At 53.2% G+C, this 18,309-nt stretch overlaps 1 protein-coding gene across 11 annotated transcripts; it reads left to right on the top strand.

Moving 5' to 3' along the window:
• Positions 1–62: 62 nt before the first annotated feature.
• Positions 63–17,276, top strand: LOC148219380 (uncharacterized). Of its 11 annotated transcripts, none has more exons than XM_088157619.1 (5): positions 73–121; positions 1,369–1,452; positions 1,973–2,215; positions 10,650–10,732; positions 10,918–17,276. In XM_088157619.1, exons 3-5 carry the CDS (start codon positions 2,169–2,171, stop codon positions 12,426–12,428), a joined length of 1,641 nt encoding a protein of 546 aa, XP_088013745.1. In that variant the 5' UTR covers positions 73–121; positions 1,369–1,452; positions 1,973–2,168; the 3' UTR covers positions 12,429–17,276. The 11 variants fall into 11 exon arrangements, with proteins under 11 accessions (XP_088013740.1, XP_088013748.1, XP_088013745.1 ...); XM_088157616.1 differs by having other exon boundaries at positions 1,609–2,215; XM_088157615.1 differs by lacking the exon at positions 73–121 and adding an exon at positions 153–203 and having other exon boundaries at positions 1,609–2,215.
• The last annotated feature ends 1,033 nt before the right edge of the window (positions 17,277–18,309 follow it).

Below are 18,309 nucleotides of genomic sequence, written 5' to 3'. Positions count from 1 at the left end.
GGCGGGCATTGCTGAGGGGAGAAGCGTTCTGATTGGTTGATTCTGGGAGAGGCGCGCTGCTATTGGCTGGGCGGAGGCGGCGGCGGGAGAGCGTGAGGGGAGAGCGGAGGAGGGCACTGAGGTGGGGAAATGGGGGAATTTGGGGAATTTAGGGGAGAATCTGAAGGGAATTGAGGGGTTTGAGAGGAATTGAGGGGTCTCAGGTGCGTTTGGGGCGGCTAAGGAGGGGGAATGGGGAAAATGAGGGGGTTTGGGGGGAATTGAGGGGTCTGAGGTGCGTGTGGGGAGGCTTTGGGGGGAGCTGAGGTGGGGCCCGGGGGGAAATGGGGGAATTTACAGGGGACTTGAGAGGACTGGGGTACGTTTGGGGAGACTTTGGGGGAAATGCGGGTATCTGAGGTGGGAATGGGGGGAAATGGGGAGGGTTGGGGGAATCTGAGGGGAATTGAGGGGTTTGAGGGGAATTGAGGGGTCTGGAGTGCATTTATGGAGGTTTTGGAGGGAAATGGGAGGATTGGGGGGGGGTTGAGGGGAATTGAGGGGGATTTGGAGTGGTTTGAGAGGGGTATGAGAGGAACTGAGTTGTCTGGGATGGATTTGGGGGGAACTGGGGGGTTTGAGGGATTTTTGCGGGGTCTGAGGTGGATTTGGGGGGATCTGAGGGGAATTGAGTGGTCTGAGGTAGGTCTGGGGGAGCTTGGGGACTTTGGAGGGAACTGGGGGGAAATGAGGGACCCTGCGGTGGGTTTTAGGAGAAGTGGGGGATTTCGTGGGGTTTTTACGGAATTTTGGAGGGGATTTTGAGGGGATTTTCGGGGGAGACTGAGGGGAAGTAGGAGGGTCTGAGGTGAGAATGGGGGGTCTGAGGGGCTTTGGGGTGAGCTTGAAAGGGTCTGGAGGGTTTTTAGGGAGGTCTGAGGGGATTTTGAGGGGGTTATGTGAGGAACTGGGAGAGTCTGGGGGTTTCCCAGGTGGGTCTGGGGGGTTTGGGGGAGTCTGAGGGGATTTTGGGGGATCTCAGGTGAGTCTCAGGGGATTTTGGGGGTCTCAGATGGGTTTGAGGGGGGGTCTCAGGTGGGTCTGGGGTAAATTATGGGGGGATCTGTGAGGAGTCTGAGGGTAATTGAGAGGGTTTAGGTGGGTCTGGGGTGGATTTGGGGGTCCCGGGGGTGAAGGGTTCCCTAAATCCCCACTGTTCCCACAGAGGAGTCCCTGTCCCTGTCTCCACCCTTTCCCCACAGAGGGTCCCTGTCCCCACAGAGGGTCCCTGTCCCTATCCCCCCCCCGTCCCCACAGAGGGTCCCTGTCCCTATTCCCCCCGTCCCCACAGAGGGTCCCTGTCCCCACAGAGGGTCCCTGTCCCCACAGAGGTCGCGGCCATGGCGGTGCAGGAGCCCCGCCCCAACCACACCATCTACATCAACAACCTCAACGAGAAGATCAAGAAGGATGGTGAGGGGGGGCTGGGGGGTCTGTCCCCATTGTCACCTGTCCTTGTGTCTGTCCCCGTTGTCACCTGTCCTTGTCACTGTCCCCAGAGCTGGAGCTGTCCCTGTCGCCATTGTCCCTGTGCTATACCCATTGTCACCTGTCCCTCTGTGTCCCCAGAGCTGAAGAAGTCCCTGTACGCCATTTTCTCCCAGTTTGGGCAGGTTTTGGACATTTTGGTGTCACGCAGTCTCCGCATGCGTGTGGTTACTGTGCTAGAGAGAGAGAGAGAGAGAGGGAGAGACAGCAAGAACAGCAACACACAAGGGCCTCTTTAGGGAAAAAAGGGCGACTTTATTGAACAGACAACCCGTATTTAAAGTATGTTACGTGGAGCTAAGACAGGACAGGAGCTCATTGGATACTTTAGAAAAACATCCATGAAACTGTACCTCAGGATGTGTCCCACGAGAAAAACACCAGGTGTTAATCTTTATTGTGAATTCCATTCTGTTTTGACCAGATTTCATTCTGTCTTGACCAGATTATTGTCCTGGGAGAGTTCCTCCCTAGCTGAAGCTAGACCAGCTTATCAGCCTAGGAATGGAGCTGAGAGGCAGGAGAAGTCCAGGCCTGAGAAAGAATTCTCAAGCTGTAATTTTCCTGGCCCTCTAAATGTGTGTGTCCACACATGTGGGGCCAGGCCTTCGTCATCTTCAAGGAGATGAGCAGTGCCACCAATGCCCTGCGCTCCATGCAAGGCTTCCCCTTCTACAACAAACCCATGGTGAGACACGGATCTGGGGGGAAATGCTGAGATTTTAGGGGAAAAAATGGGAATTTTGGGAAAAAAACCTGTGGAATTCTGGTAAAAACCCCAAAATCCTGGGTAAAAATACTCAATTCCAGCCTCAAATATCCCTAAAATCCACCCTGGAACCCCCGAGAGCTTCCCCTTCTGTGACAAACCCATGGTGAGAGCAAAATCCGGGGGGAAGTACTGGGGTTTTGGGGAAAAAACTGTGGAACTCTGAGAAAAAAACCAAAATCCTGGGGAAGAAAACCCCAAAATGCAGCCTGAAATATCCCCAAAATCCAACCAGCAACATTCCAAAGCTTTCCCTTCCCTTGTCATACAAGCCCATGGTGAGAGAAATTTGGGAGAAAATTCCAGGATTTGGGGAAAAAAATCCCCAAATTTGGAAAAAAACCCCAAATTGAATTGCTCTGGAAAAAAAAAAAACAAATCCCCTGGAATCATTCTCAAATCAAAGTGGGAAAAACCCCAAGGCTTCCCCCTCTACAACAAGCCTGTGGTGAGACAGAAATTTGGGGGAAAATACTGGGATTTGGGGAAAAAACTGAAATTCTTGGAAATATCCTAAATTCCTGAGAAAAAACCCCAAAATGCAGCCTCAAATAACGCCAAAATCCAACCAGGTAAACTCCAAGGTTTCCCCCTCTACAACAAACCCATGATGAGACACAGATCTGGTGAGGGAATACTGAGGTTTGGGGGGAAAACCAAGAATTTTGGGAAAAAAACCCACCAAAATTTGGCCTCAAGTATCCCCCAAATCCCCCCTAAATTCCTCTGGAACCTCCCAAAATCCATCAGAAAGCTCCAAAATCCCTCCGATGGGAAATGCCCCAAATCCCCCAGAAATCCCTCAGAAAACCCCAAATGCCTCCTGGAAATGCTCCAAATCCCTGCCAGAAATCCCCCAAATCCCCCGTAATTCCTCTGAATTTCCCCAAATCCCTTAGAAACCCCAAAATTTCTTCTGGAACCTCCCCAAATCCCTGCTGGAAAAAACCAAAATCCCTGCTGGAAAACCCCAAAATGCCTCCCAGAAATCCTGAAAATCCCCCAAAAACCTTTCAGGAACTCCCATATCCCTCCTGGGAATGCCCCAAATCCCCCAGAAATCCCTCGGACAACCCAAAATTCCTCAGAAAACCCCAAGTCCTTCTCGAAATCCCTCAGAAAGGCCCAAATTCCTTCTGGAACCTCCCCAAATCCTACAGAAAACCCCAAAATGCCTCCTAGAACTCCCCAAATCCTTGCTGGAAATCCTCCAAATATCCCTCAGAAAACTCCAAATCCCTCAGAAACACCAAAATGCCCTCTGGAACCTCCCCAGATCTTTCAGAAAACCCCAAAATCTCTCTTGAAAATCCCCCAAATTCCTCCTAAATCCCCCCAAAATCCCTGAGAAAATGCCTCCCAAATCCCCCAGAATCCCCCAAATCCCTCCTAAAATCCCTCAGAACCCCCAAAATCCCTCTTGGAACTCCCTGAAATCCTTGCTGGAAATTCTCCAAATCCCTCAAAAATCCCTCAGAAAACCCCAAAAATCCCCTTCAAAATCCTTCAGAAAACACCAAAATCCCTCAGAAACCTCAAGAATCCTCCTGAAAATCCCTCAGTAACCCCAAACTCCTCCTCAAATAAATCCCAAATCAATCCCAAATGAGCCCTGCTGTGCCCCCCAGGGCTGGAGTGGTTTATGGGGGGAGTTTGTGGTCTGGAGGGTTTGATCCCAAAGTTTGGGGATGGGGAAGGTTTGATCCTAAAATTTGGGATTTGGGGTGTTTGACACCTCAGGGTTTGGGATTTGGGGGGTTTTGACCCCAGAATATGGGGATCAGAGGGGTTTTGACCACAGAATTTGGGATGTGGGGGGTTTTGACGCCCCAGGGTTTGGGATTTGGGGATTTTGACCCCAGAATTTGGGGATCGGAGGGTTTAACCCCAAACTTTGGAATCGAGGGATTGGACACCTCAAATATTTCCAACTCAAGAGTTTGGGGACTGGAGGGGTTTGATGCCAAAGTTTGGGGTTTGGGGTCTGGGGGGGTTTGATCCTAAAATTTGGGGTCAGGGGTGTTTTACACCTCAGGATTTGGGGATCAGGGGGTTTTTTGACACCCCAGGATTTGGGCTGGAGGTTGAGATCAAAACAATTCCCTGGAAACAGTGGTGGGGTCGGGAACGGGATTTGGAACAGGAATGGGAACAGGATTGGGAATGGGAACAAGGCAGGGATTGGGAAAGGGAAATGGGAATGGGAATGAGATTGGCAATGGGAATGGGATAGGGATTGGAAATGGGAACGAGATCAGGAATGGGACTGGGAACAGGATTGGGAATGGGAATGGGATCAGGAATGGGAAGGGGAACAGGATCGGGATTGGGAATGGGAACAGGAACAGGATTTGGGAATGGGAACGAGATTGGGATTGGGAACAGGATTGGGAATGGGATCAGGAAGGGGAACAAGATTGGGATTGGGAAGGGGATCAGGAAAAGGAACAGGATTGGGAATGGGAATGGAATTGAGAAGGGGAACAGGAACAGGATTGCGAATGGGAACATGATCAGGAAGGGGATCAGGAATGGGAACAGGATTGGGATTGGGAATGAGATCAGGAAGGGGAAAGGAAAAAGGGCACATGATTGGGAAAGGGATCAGGATTGGGAATGAGAATGGGAATGGAAATGGGATTGGGAAAGGGAAGGGAAACAGGGTCGGGATGATAAAGATGTGAAAAAAATGGGTGTGTTGGCTGGGAAATCTCAGATTCAGGAACCAAAACCAGTAGAGGGAGGAACATCTTTGCTTGATTGGGAATTGGAATTCCAGACCCTGGCAGTGTGAGCCATGCAGGACCATGCAGACTGGGATCATGGGGGCTGGGATGACATGGACTGGGATCCTCCAGACTGGGACTGCACAGACTGGGACCAGATGGATCAGGTCCAAACAGACTGGGATTGTACAAACTGGGATCACATGGACTGGGATTGTACAGACTGGGATCACATGGGCTGGGATTGTACAGACTGGGATCACATGGACTGGGATTGTACAGACTGGGATCACGTGGACTGGGATTGTACAGACTGGGATCACATGGACTGAGATTGTACAAACTGGGATCTCATGGACTGGGACCATATGGACCGGGATGGCTGCACCAGAACGATGGGAACCGAGGCTGTCCCGCCCCACCCAGGGGTCCCTCCCAGTCCTGCCCAGTCCCGTGCGGGGGCGCAGCCAAAACTCCCCAGAGTGAACGCGGAGATCCCGGAGCGCTGCCGGTGTCGGTCTCTGTCCCGGTGCTGGTCTGGGTCTCAGTCTTGGAGCAGTCCTGGAGCGCTCCTGGTGCTGATTTTGGTCCTGGTCTCAATCTCGACCCTGGATCTCTCCCGGTGCTGGTCCCAGTGTCGGAGTTGGTCTCAGGCTTGGTCCCAGTGCCAGTTCTGGTGCTGCTCTCAGTCTTGATCGTGGTCCCAGAGAAGCTGGGCCTGTTTGGATGATTTTAGGCCAAACTGGGCAGTTTTAGTCCCGATTTTAGTTCCCTTTGGATGATTTTAGGCCCATACGGGAGGACCTTAACAGAGCACTGGTGATTTTGGCCTCTTTTTCTTTGATGATTTTTGGCCCATTTGGTTGGATTTTCAGCCTCTTTGGGTAATTGTAGGTGGAACCAAGCCCTTTTATGGTGATTTTAGGTCTCGTTGGATTGATTTCAGGACAGTTTGAGTGTGTTTAGGTCCCTTTGGGTGATTTGAGTCGAAACCAAGCACATTCAGAATGAATTATATACCCATTTGGGAGATTGAAGAATGATTTTGGGCAATTTTATGAGGGTTTTAAAGCACTTTCAGCAATTTTACAGACATTAGTTGGATTATAACCCCATTTTGATGATTTCAGGCCGAACTCTGTGGGTAGAGGATAGATTTTAAGGCATTTGGGTGATTTTAGGCCCAACGTGAAGGATTTAGCTTGATATGAGACCGTATTTTGGTGATTATAGACCAATCTTGGTAGATTTAGGATGCATTTGAGGCTTTTTTTGGTGATGTTAGGCCGAACCAAAGCCTTTTAAAACCGCGCAGCCCCTTGGCCCCGCCCCATTCCCCTCACAGTTCCCGCCCTTTCCTTGGCCCCGCCCCTTCCACTCACAGTTCCCGCCCTTTCCTTGACCCCGCCCCCTTCCCCTCACAGTTCCCGCCCTTTTCTTGACCCCGCCCCTTTCCCCTCACAGTTCCCGCCCTTGCCCCATCCCCTCCCAGTTCGGGGCTCGGAACGGGGGAGGAGGAGGAGGGAGGGAAGAAGAGGCGGAGCGGCAGCAGGAAGCAGGAGCAGAGTCAAGCGCGCGACCCCGGAGCTCCCTGAACTCGCAGCCCCCCGGGACCATCGCCCCCCATCCCGCAGGTGCCCGGGGAGGGGGAGCTCGCCCCGAATATCCCGGGGTATCCCTGGGTTTGGGGTTTTTTGGGGGGGAAATTTGGATGTTGCAGGGCTGCAGAGGCGCAGATGGCCCTCGGGGGGACATCGGGGGGTCCCCGGGAGGTGTTTTTGGGGGTCCCGGTGGGTGCCGGCAGGGCCCGGGGGGATGCGGGTCCCCCCGCGGTGGGGGTTGGGCTTCCCGGGCCGGGCCCTGCGAGCTGTGCCGGGGCCACGTGGGGAGCGGCGGGATCGGCGGGATCGGCGGGGGGACACCGGTTTGGGGGAGCCCCGGGAGAGCCGCGGCTTCCCTGAGCGGGAGCCCAGAGACAGGAGAGCCCCAGAAGGGCACAGCGGGGAGCCCGAGAGGGGGGGACCCCCTGGGACTGCCGGGACCCCGGCGGGGGGTGCTGGGGCTGGAGGGGCGGCATGGCCGGGAAAGGGGTTCGGGGGTGCGGGAGCCGGGAGTGGCTGCTCCCAGTATGAGCCCAGTTGCTCTCCCCGTGTGGTTCCAGTTTCCTCGGCACTCCCAGGATTGGCTCAGTCACTTCCAGGCATTCCCGATTATGATACAATTTGCCCCAGCATGGCCCCAGTTGCTCCCAGTCCCTCCCACTTTGGTCCAGGGTGTTCCCAGTTCTGAAGTTGCCCCTAGCACAGTCCCAGTCACTCCTTGTGTGATCCCATTCTGAGTCCATTATGATGCCAGTCTCTGCCAGCTGGGTCCCAGTCACTCAGACTTGCCCCCAGTTTACCCAGAATGGTTTCAGTTTTTTTCCCTCAGCAGATTCTCGATTGCTCCCGGTCATCACCCCTATGGTTTCAGACTCTCCCAGTATATCCCACTTACGCTGAACAATCTCGTCGTCATTCCCAGGCACTCTCAGTTACCTAAGAATGGATCACTTGCTCGCAGTTTGATCCCAGTTCCTGTCAGTGTGTGCACAGTGTGCTTCCAGCTTGGGCCCGGTAGCTCCCAGTAACCCCCAGTCAGGGTCCAGCCACACCCACTCTAATCCCAGTATGACTGTAGACACTCCCAGTATGATCCTAGTATGATCCCCGTCACTTGCAGTCTAATTCCAGTTACTCCCAGTCTGATGCCAGTGGCCCCCAGTGTGATCCCAGTTGGTCCCTGTCAATGCCAGCATGACCCCAGTAGCCTCCAGTATAATCCCTGTGCCTGCCTGTCTCTCCCAGTATATCCCAGTCACCCCCAGCATTGTGCCAGTCACTCTCACTTCTTCCCAGCTGCTTCCAGCATGTTTCCAGTTGTTCACAGCCACTCCCACTCCATCCCAGTATGATTCCAGTCACCCTTGATGTGATCCCAGTCTCACCCAGCATGTACCCAGGTGCTGTCACTGTGATCCCAGTATGATCCCAGTTGCTGCCAGAACAGTTTCAGTTGTTCCCAGTTCCTACCAGGATGATGCCTAGAATAGCCCCAGTCTCTCTCAGCATTGTTCCGCTATCTCCCAGTGTCCCCCAGTGTGGTTCCAGTCTCCCCAGTATGGCACCAGCTGTCCCCAGCTGTTCCCAGTGTGGTTCCAGTCCCCCCAGTATGGTTCCAGTCACTCCCATTATATCCCAGTTGCCCCAGTAAGGTTCCAGTTCGCTCAGAATGATTCCAGTCTTTCCCAGTTACTCACAGTTGTCTCCAGCGTGATCCCAATTTCTGTCAGTTGCCCATACTCCCAGTTGCTCCCAGTATGATCCCTGCTATGGCCTCAGTCCCCTCAGCATGATTCCAGTACCTACCAGTTGATCCTACTTGCTCCCAATGTGTCCACATTTTCCTCCCACCATGGGCCCAGTTGCTCCCAGTAAGGTTCCATTCCCACTCCCTGTAATCCCAGTGGCTCCCAGGATGATCCCAGTAGGACCCGTAGTCACTCTGTATGGTTCCAGTCTCTCCCAGTATGAACCGTTGCACCCAGTCCCCCCCAGTGTGGTTCCAGTCATGCCCAGTATGACCATAGTCACTCCAAGATCCTCCCAGTCATGCCCAGAGTGATTCCCTGTTACTCCCAGTCTGAGACCAGTGTCCCCCAGTCACTCCCACTATGGTTCCAGTTGTGGCCAGCACTTTTCCTGTCACTCCCAGTCTGCTTGCAGTATGATCCCAGTCATTCTTGGATATTCCCAGTACTATTGCAGTCACTCCCAGTATGATTCCAGCTAGTTCCAGTAGGATCCCAGTATGACTCTGGAATGGGCACAGCTGCTCCCATTATCATCCAGTGTGGTTCCAGTTGCTCCCATTTCCCCTCACTGTGGTTTCAGTCTCTCCCAGTGTATCCCAGTTGCCGCCAGCAGGTTCCCAGTCACTCCCAGTTGTCCTCAGCTGCTTCCAGACTGATCCCAGTTGCTCACAGCCTCTCCCAGTCACCCTCAGTGCAGTCCCAGTTGCTGCCAGTGTGATCCAGTATGATCCCAGTCCATCTGAGCACGGTTGCAGTTTTTCCCAGTTCAACCCAGTGTGATCCTAGTTGCTCCCAGTTGCCCCTAGCATAGTCTCAATCACTCCATAGATGATCCCAGTCCCTCCCAGCATGGTCCCAGTCATGCCCAGTTGCTCCCAGTATAGAGTAGTATCTCCCTCTGACTCCCCAGTATCCCCCAGTGTGTTCCCAGTTCTCCCCAGCATGGTCCCAGCTGTTCCCAGTGTGGTTCCAGTCACTCCAGTAAGGTCACAGACACTCCCAGTATATCCCAGTTGCTCTCAGCATGCTCGTAGTCATTCCCAGTGGTTCCCAGTATCCCCAGTAAGGTTCCCCCCGGCCCCAGAGGGTGGGAGCAGCCGAGAGCCCCGCGCTGCCCATCCCGACCTGTCCCGACTCCATCCCCGCTCCTCCCGCGGGCTGCGAGGGCTTCGGGAACGGCCCCGAGGGTGTCGGTGCTCCTGGGGGAGGAGGAGGAGGGTTGGAAGAGGAGGGATGAAGGAGGAGAGCGAGAAGGGATGGAAGCAGGGGAAGGAGGGAGAGTTAGGGAGGAGGAGGAGGAGGGATGGAAGAGGAAAGACAAAGGAGGATCAAGAAAAGGAGGAGGAGGAAGGAGGTCGAGCGCTCCCTGAATTCATAGGTCCCCCATCCATGGGACCATCGCCCCCGCAGGTGACCGGGGAGGGGGAGCTCGGCCCAGGTATCCCAGGGGGTCCCTGGGTTGGGTTTATTTTGAAGGGATGTTTGGAGAATGCAGAACTCCAAAGCTGAGCAGAAAATGCCCCTTGAGGGGACACTGGTGGGTCCCCAGGAGGTGTTTTTAGGGTGTCCTGGTGGCTGTGGCAGCAGAGCCCTGGTAGAGAGCAGGGGGATGTGGGGTCTCCCCTGCAGTGGGGGTTGTGTCTGCCCGAGTTGGGCACCGTCACCTCCAGCCCAGAGCCAGGGGCTGCGAGACCACGAGGGAGAGCCAGAGGGGGGAACCTGGGGACCCCCAGAGTGGGGAGAGTGGAGAGGGGCAATACCAGGACATCAGGGAACCCCGGGAGTCTGGAGGAGCAGAGCCCTGTGTCCCCCAGGACCCCAAAGTGGAGAGCCCAGAGAGGGGGAAGCGCCGCGATTTTGGGACCCTCAACAGCCTGGAGAGGGGCAGGGAGGACTCCTTGATTCCCCTGCACCCCAAAGCAGAGAATAAGGGGAGAAGGGACCCCAAAACCCCCAGCATCCCTAAATGGGGAGACGGATGTGTGGGGAGCTTTTTGGATTCCTGGGACTCCCAGCAGCCTGGAGAGGGCGGGGACCGAGTAGATGGGGGACCCCCAATACAAGCGTGACCCCCAGCAGCTGGGACTGGGGGGAACCCCCAAACACCAAAGGAGAGGTACCATTCCCAGGAACTGCTGGGAGGCATTTTCAGGGCTGAATGTTGGTGTTTGGGAGGTTTTTATGGACCCCAGATGCTCGGGGACTTCTAGAGATGGAGTTGGGCAGGAGGAACCCACAACACAACGTGCTCATCCCTTGTTTTTCCCCAAACCAGGATTTCCCATTCCGAACCCTTGGCTGCGATGGAGGAGGAGGAGGCTGTGAGGAAGAGGAAGATGTCCCAGGATCCGCAGGCAGGTGAGGAGGAAGTCAGTGCCCCTTTTCCCCTCTGTCCTGCTCCATCTCCCAGCCCAGCACGGCCCCCGGCTGCAGGACAACCCCGCTGCTGACGCTGTCCTGTGGGGACGCGCTGGGGGGATCTCCTTCCCCTTCCCTCTGGCACGGAGGCAAATCCCATCCTCTGCTTGTCCTTCCTGCCCCAGACAAGGAGCTGAGCACGGAGAGCAGGGAGGACAAATCCCCGCGGCAGAACCTTGTGGAAGAGGCCGTTTGGAGCGGCTCCACGGCGCAGGAATGCAACGGGGAGGAAAAGCCGCGGAGATCCCGCACGAGGAGGGGCTGCAAACGCAGATGGCGGGGATCTGAGGAGGAAAGTCCCAGCCTGGGCCGGGGGGGCATCCGGAGATGGAGCCAGAGCTCGGAGCTGGTGGTCAATGAGCAGCTTCGTGATGGGAAGAAGCCCCACAAGTGCTCAGAGTGTGGGATGAGCTTCAGATTCAGGTGCCTCCTGATCTATCACCAGAGGATCCACACTGGGGAGAAGCCCTATGAGTGTGGCGAGTGTGGGGATAGATTCAGCCAGAGATCCCACCTGACCCAGCACCAGAGGATCCACACTGGGGAGAGGCCCTACGAATGTGGGAAGTGTGGGAAGGGATTCAGAGTCAGCTCCCAGCTGATCTACCACCAGAGGATCCACACTGGGGAACGACCCTACAAGTGTGGGGAGTGTGGGAAGAGATTCAGCGTCAGAGCTAGCCTGGTCCGGCACAAGATGATCCACACTGGAGAACGCCCCTACAAATGTGGGGAGTGTGGGAAGGGATTCATACTCAGCTCTGAATTGCTCCGGCACCAGACGATCCACACTGGGGAGAAGCCCTATGAGTGTTCTGAGTGTGGGAAGGGATTCAGAATCGCCTCCCAGATGCATCAGCACCAAAAGATCCACACTGGGGACAGTCCCTGTGAGTGTTCTGAGTGTGGGAAGACGTTTCCGAGCAGCTCCAAGCTCCTCCGGCACCAGAAGATTCACAAGGGTCAGAGGCCCTTCCACTGCCCTGACTGCGGGAAGGGCTTCATGCACAACTCCAGCCTCATCACCCACCGTCGCATCCACACTGGGGAAAAGTCCCACAAGTGTGAGGAATGTGAGAAGAGCTTCAGGGACAGTGCCACCCTGATCCGCCACCAGAGGATCCACACTGGGGAGAGGCCCTACAAGTGTGAGGAGTGTGGGAAGAGCTTCATTGAGCGTGCCAAATTGATCGACCACCAGAACATCCACACTGGGAAAAGGCCATACAAGTGTGGGGAGTGTGGGAAGGACTTCAGGCAGCGTTCTGGTCTGATCAGCCACCAAAGTATCCACACTGGGCACAGGCCCTACGAGTGTTCCAAGTGTGGGAAGAGGTTTCCCTCCAGCTCACAACTCCACCAGCACTACCAGACACACACGGAGGAGAGGCCTTTCCAGTGCTTTGACTGCGGGAAGGGCTTCAGGCAAAACTCCCAGCTCATCACCCACCGGCGCATCCACACTGGGGAGAGGCCCCACGAGTGTCCTGACTGCGGGAAGGGCTTCAGGGACAAATCCACCCTCGTCACCCACCGGCGCATCCACACTGGGGAGAGGCCCTACAAGTGTGGGGAGTGTGGGAAGAGCTTCACCCAGAGATCAGGCTTGTTCAAACACCAACAGAAGCACCACTAAGGGAAGCCCTGCTAGCGCCCCGAGTGCAGGAGGAGCTTTGTGCCCTGCTCCAGCTCCATCCCCCAATGGAGGAGCCACAGTAGGCAGAGCCCTGGTGACCCACATTCTCTGGGATCCATGTTGGCAAGACACCTGGCTGGTTGTCCTTTTGTTTTGGCCTTAATTTTTCTCTCTTCTCCATCTCTTTTCACTCCAAAAGCTGAAAAAGATCAATTTGTCACCTCAAAACTTCTCAAATCCCGCTGAAAGCACCTCAATTTAATCCAAAAGGGCTCAATCCAACTGCAAAGGGGATCCTGAAAACAAGTCAGTCCCCCAGGAACCTTACTGGATTCCGCAGCTGCCAGGGTGAGAAGGGGTTGGAAGGAGATTGGGAGAAATGGGATCCAAATTTGGAGCAGTGGGATCAAGATTGTGTGGGGCTGGCTGGCTGGGATGGATTTGATAGTAAAAAAAAGTTTCACAATTCCTGATTTCTGTCCCATTCCCTTTCAGTCAGTTCCTGTTCTGTTTTCAGTGGCACCTTCTCAGCTGATTGTGTTTGTGTCCTCCTTTCTCTCCTGCCTCTCTCTGCCTGCTCTGTTTCTGTCTCAGGGTGTCTCTTGAACCAGGTCAGCTCCCACCAAAGACCCTCCCCTGATTTAATTCCCAGTGCAGGAGCTCCAACAGCCATGGGTGAAGTTAGGAAGGCTGGCAGTGAAATGTCCCTGTAAGATCGTGCTGCACTTGTCATTTGGCCCCTTCTGAAGAGCTTTGCCTTCAAGGGCAGGAACATTTAGGCTGGATTTTAGTTTTATTTAGTATGGTTTTAGACTCCCTTTGTGTGGAGTTGAGGCCGCATTGGCTTATTTTAGCCACATCTGATGAATTTAAGCTGGATTTGAGGCCCTTTTCTGGGTGATTTTAGGTCAAACCAGGCCTTTCAGGACCATGCGGGTCTTTGGCCCCGCTCCTTTCCCCTCACAATTCCCTCCCATTCCTTGACCCCACCCCTTTCCCCTCACAGTTCCTGCCCTTTTCTTGTCCCCACCCCTTTCTATTCACAGCTCCTGTCTATATTTAGCCCCGCCCCTTTCTTTCCGACCAAGCCCCTGTGTTCACCACGCCCCTTTCCCCTCCAAGCCCCGCCCATCTCAGGGCGCGTTCCTCTCGCGCATGCTCAGAACACTCGGAGGTGCCTTCCGGGCGCCGCCATCTTTGCTCCCTGTCTGCCTGCCCGGCTTCAGCATGTCCGAGAGCTACGGTGGGGCTGGGGGGATCTATAGGGGACTGGGGGGGGAGTCTGAGGATTTCTATAGAGGATTTGGGCTTGCTAATAGAGGACTTGGGGTTTCTGGGGGGGTCCCTTATGGATGATTGATAGATCTATACGGCATCTATAGACTGCTGGTGAAGGTTTTACAGCCCTGGGGGTATTCTGGGGGACTTTATAGGGGATTTGGGCTTGTCTGTAGGGGATTTGAGGAGCTCTGGGGCATCCCTAAATGGGGTCTGGGAGGTCTATAGGGGATCTGTAGGGAACTGGGGATCTGTATAGGGATTTGTGTTTGTCTATAGGGGATTTGGGGGACTCTGGGAGGTTCCTAAAAGGGGTCTGGGAGGTCTATAGGGGATCTGTAGGGTCCAGGGGGGTTTCAGGGTCTCTATAGGGGAATTTTGTGCTCTGTCCAGGGAATTCTTTGGGTTCCTGTAGGGAATTCTGTGGCTCCTATTGAGAATTTTTGGGAATTTTGGGGTCCTTAAAGGAAATATGTCGGTCTCTTGGGAACTTTGGGCTCCCCATAAGGAAACGTTGGGGTGATTAAAGGGAATTTTGTAGTGTCTGTTGGGAATTTTTGGGCCTATATTGAGAATTGTGAGAACTGTGGGGTCTCCACCGGGAGGTTTTTTTAATTTTGGGTCCAAACATGGGAATTTTTAGGTCTCTATTGGGAATTTTTGAAATTTTGCGGTCCTCAAATGGAATTTAGAGGATCCCGTAGGAATCTTTTGGGAATTTAGGGTTCCCTGTAGATAAACTTGGGTCCAAACACTGGAGCTTTGGGATCTCTATGGGAAATTTTTGGAATCTCCATAGGGAATATTTGTGAATTTTAGGTCCAAATGTGGGAACTTGCAGGGGGAATTTTGGGTGCCTAAATAGGACACTGAACAGCTGGCATGAAGCCTAAGAGACCCAGGGGTCTAATTTTAAGGTGATTTTGGGTCCCCTTGGGTGAGTTTCAGGCCAGTTTAGGTGTGTTTAGCCTCCTTTGGGTGATTTTAGGCAAAACCAGGTGGGTTCTAGGATGGATTTTAGGCCCATTTTGGTGATTTTAGGAAAAACCAGGCAATTTTAAGGTACATTTTACACACATTTGGGAGATTGAAGAGTGATTTTGGACCATTTCCTGTGGATTTTAAACTAGTTTGGGCAAATTTAGACCCTTTGGTTCGATTTTAACCCCATTTCGCTGACTTCAGGCAAAACCATGAGGATATAGAGTAGATTTTAAGGTTTTTGGCTGTTTTTAGGCCAACCCTGATCGGTTTAAAGGTGGATTTTAGGCCCCTTTTAGTGAAAATTAGGCCTATTTTGGTAATTTTAGAGCCCATTGTGTGGATTTCAGGCCCCCATGACTGATTTTAGGCCAAACCTGGTAGATTTAGGCTGCATTTGAGGCTTTTTTTGTGATTTTAGGCTAAAACACGCCCCTTCAGGACTGGCGATTATTCCCCTCACAGTTCCCACCCTTTCCTTGGCACCGCCCCTTTCCCCTCACAGTTCCCGCCCTTTCCTTGCCCCATCCCCTTCCAGTTCGGGGCTCGGAACGGGGGAGGAGGAGGAGGGAGGGAGGAAGAGGCGGAGCGGCAGCAGGAAGCAGGAGCAGAGAAGGGGTGAAGGTGAAGGAGAACGGCAATACCCCCTGAGAGAATTGAGTCTGACAATGGGACCCATTTCAAGAACGGCCTTTTCAATACCTGGGCCAGAGAACATGGCATGGAATGGATATATCATACGCCCTACCACGCGCCAGCTGCCAGGAGAGTTGAACAGTGCAATAGACTGCTCAAGACTACCCTAAAGGCACTTGGCGGAGGAACCTTCAAGAAGTGGGAAACGAACTTAGCAAAGGCCACCTGGATGGTCAACACCCAAGGGTCCATCAATCGAGCTGGTCCTGCCCAGTCTGAACCCTTGCACACAGTGGATGGAGATAAAGTCCCTGTGGCACACATGAAAGGTATTTTAAGAAAGACTGTTTGGATTAGTCCCACCTCAGGCAAGGACAGACCCATCCGTGGGCTTTGCCCAAGGACCTGGTTACACTTGGTGGGAAATGCAGAAAGATGGAGAAGTCCATTGTGTACCAGGGAAACCTAATCTTAAGTGAGAACTGTGTGTAGGGTTTCATTATGCAGATGGTAATAGAATAAGGGGTGGACAATGTCTTGGGTTGCAATGCAGGATGTGACCCGAGGTGTGTATTCTATCACCATCTGTTGAAACCAGCTGGTACAGTGATCCTTATCTCTGTGGGAGATATTCTCTGCTAATGGGCCATCTGTTAAAACCAGGTGGAGCAGTCATCTTTATTTTTTCCACAACCCATCCTTCCTCCAGAAGGATATCTTCTGTTAATGGGCCATTGAGTCCTACTGTATGACTGATAAAATTACATCATCCCATTGGGTCCCACTGCATGACTGATAAAATTCTGTTAACCCATGGGGAGATGCTCCAGCCAGGGGCAGGAGCCAAGCCTTTCCTACCTAAATAAAAACTGAGATTTGGAACACCAGGACAGCCTTTTTCCACTGGATCCCAGAGGAAAAATCGGAGCTTTCCACATTATCACTGCACCTTTGGAGGAAAACTGCACCTTCTACAGGAGCAGTGCTTCAACTGAACCACATCTGTCATCCAGGAGGATGCAGCCACCATTTATACGGACTGCTACCAACACCCTGACTGACAGGGTGTCATGTTTGTTGGAGGTTGAATTGTTCCCTTTTCTTTCTGTGGAATTTCTCCCATTGTTATGCTAAGTATTTGTGGCTACACCTTAGTAGCTATGGTCTTCTCTTGCAGGGGGTGGGGGGATGTGGGGAGACTGGAAAAGGAAAAGGTGGGAGAGGGGTCTGGGGTGGGCTCTTGTTCTCGCTTGGCTCATGGAGTGAGAGGAAGATGTCCCGGCTCCGCTCTGGCATCTCCCCTGCCATCCCAGCGCTGAGATCCACGTTCCCTGCCGTTGGACATCGCTCTGCTGGTCTCCTAGCTCACCCTACTACCTCCGGACACTCTGCTGAGCACCACGACCGACACCGTGAGGGGGGAGTAACTTTCCCCATCCCCTCTCACCCCTGGGCCGCGGCCGCCATCACCCAGCCCTCTTCAACTGCGCGGGACCTGCCCTGCCCCCACAGCACCAGTAACAGTGCAGGGAGACGGCCTGCGGCCAGAAGGGACTGGAGCGGAGCTAGACTGTTCTGTTGGCAATTTTTATAGCTGTTGTTGTTTTCTGCCTTGTTAGATATCAGTAAAGAACTGTTACTCCTTTCCCCATATCTCCTGCCTGAAGGCCTCTGATTTGAAACTAAAATAATTAGAAGGGAGGAGGTTGCACTCTGCATCTCAGGAAAGGTATTCTCACCTTTCAAACCAAGACAGATTTTGGCTCCCAGAACGTGGGGCATTGCCTGAGGGCATTGAGAGAGAGGTAGAAAAGGGCATAACAGTTCTTGAATTAACCAAGCTTGTGGTAGGTGATACCATGCTGTCCAGCTTACCCTGGATTGGCCTCCATGTGGTCACTGCTATATCTCCCATTTGCAAGCCCTTTTTTAAACATGAGACTCATAACCAAGGTTACTGTGGCTATTATCCAGTTCATTTTGTGGGTTGATCAGTTGAGGAATTAATGTATTTTTAATTTTCTCTGGAAGATGGCCACATGGATTCAGAGCTATCACACTCTTAAGTGTGTGTTTCTGGGGCTACTTCAATAATGGTACTTACTGTGAGGAAGTGGCAGCAGGTGAAATTTTCTCCCAACCCATTACACGGTTTTTGAAGTTCACCCCACCAGTCTTCAAGGGGTTCCAATCCGCTTTAAATGCTAATGACATTATATTGTGGCTAGTGTTGCTTATATCCCTGTTAAACCTGTTCTATCTAACATTCAGAGATAAGGGGAGATTGACTTGGATAACAACCCTGATACCTACCCCAGGGATTAGTGATGTTACCCCGGAGCCTGATCCTGTCCCAGAGACTAGGGATGTTTCCCCAGAGCCTGACCCTGTTCCAGAGACTAGGGATATTACCCCAGAGTTTGACCCTGCCCCACAGCCCACCTGGGAAAGGAACCACCCAGAATGGGTGGGGGTGCTAGCGAAGGAGATACGTGAGATGAGGCAGATGCTGAAGGAGTACTTCTCCCCATCTGGTGAGAAACCCTCCCCCTGCCCTAAAGGGGGAGACTCTGATGGTGCAGCAGTGGGACCCACAGATGTTACATCTGTCCAGGTTCCAGCTGAACTGCAAGGGCACTCACAGCCAGCAGCAGTTGCCCCTGTGGAAACTAGGAAGTCTAAGATGAAAACAAGGCACCTAGATAATAAGGGTCAGGAAGGGGGCCCCTCACAACCAGCAGGGGAGCCAGAAGTTGAGATCATCACCGAGTCCCTGTCATACGAGAGTCTCCATAACCTGCGAAAAGACATTGTACGACGGGGCCGTGAGGCTTTTACAACCTGGTTACTGCGGGTCTGGGACCTTATGGGTACAGGTGTGCAACTGGACAGTACTGAGGCAAGGAATTTGGGAGCCTTGACCCAGGACCCAGGTGTGGACCAGGTATTTGTAAGGGAGACAGGTCTCCTTTCCCTCTGGGAGCGA

This window comes from Sturnus vulgaris, unplaced genomic scaffold, assembly GCF_052056855.1.
Source record: "Sturnus vulgaris isolate bStuVul1 unplaced genomic scaffold, bStuVul1.hap1 Scaffold_141, whole genome shotgun sequence".
Classification (NCBI taxonomy): domain Eukaryota; kingdom Metazoa; phylum Chordata; class Aves; order Passeriformes; family Sturnidae; genus Sturnus; species Sturnus vulgaris.
This window is presented reverse-complemented; position numbering and strand designations above follow the sequence as displayed.

Excerpts from the sequence above, each read along its gene's own strand:
- LOC148219380 (XM_088157614.1), top strand. The coding sequence starts at position 2,169 with ATGCCCTGCGCTCCATGCAAGGCTTCCCCTTCTACAACAAACCCATG. Across the intron at positions 2,216-10,649 it reads CCTTCTACAACAAACCCATG|GATTTCCCATTCCGAACCCT; the intron begins GTGAGACACGGA and ends TCCCCAAACCAG. Across the intron at positions 10,733-10,917 it reads GTCCCAGGATCCGCAGGCAG|ACAAGGAGCTGAGCACGGAG; the intron begins GTGAGGAGGAAG and ends TTCCTGCCCCAG.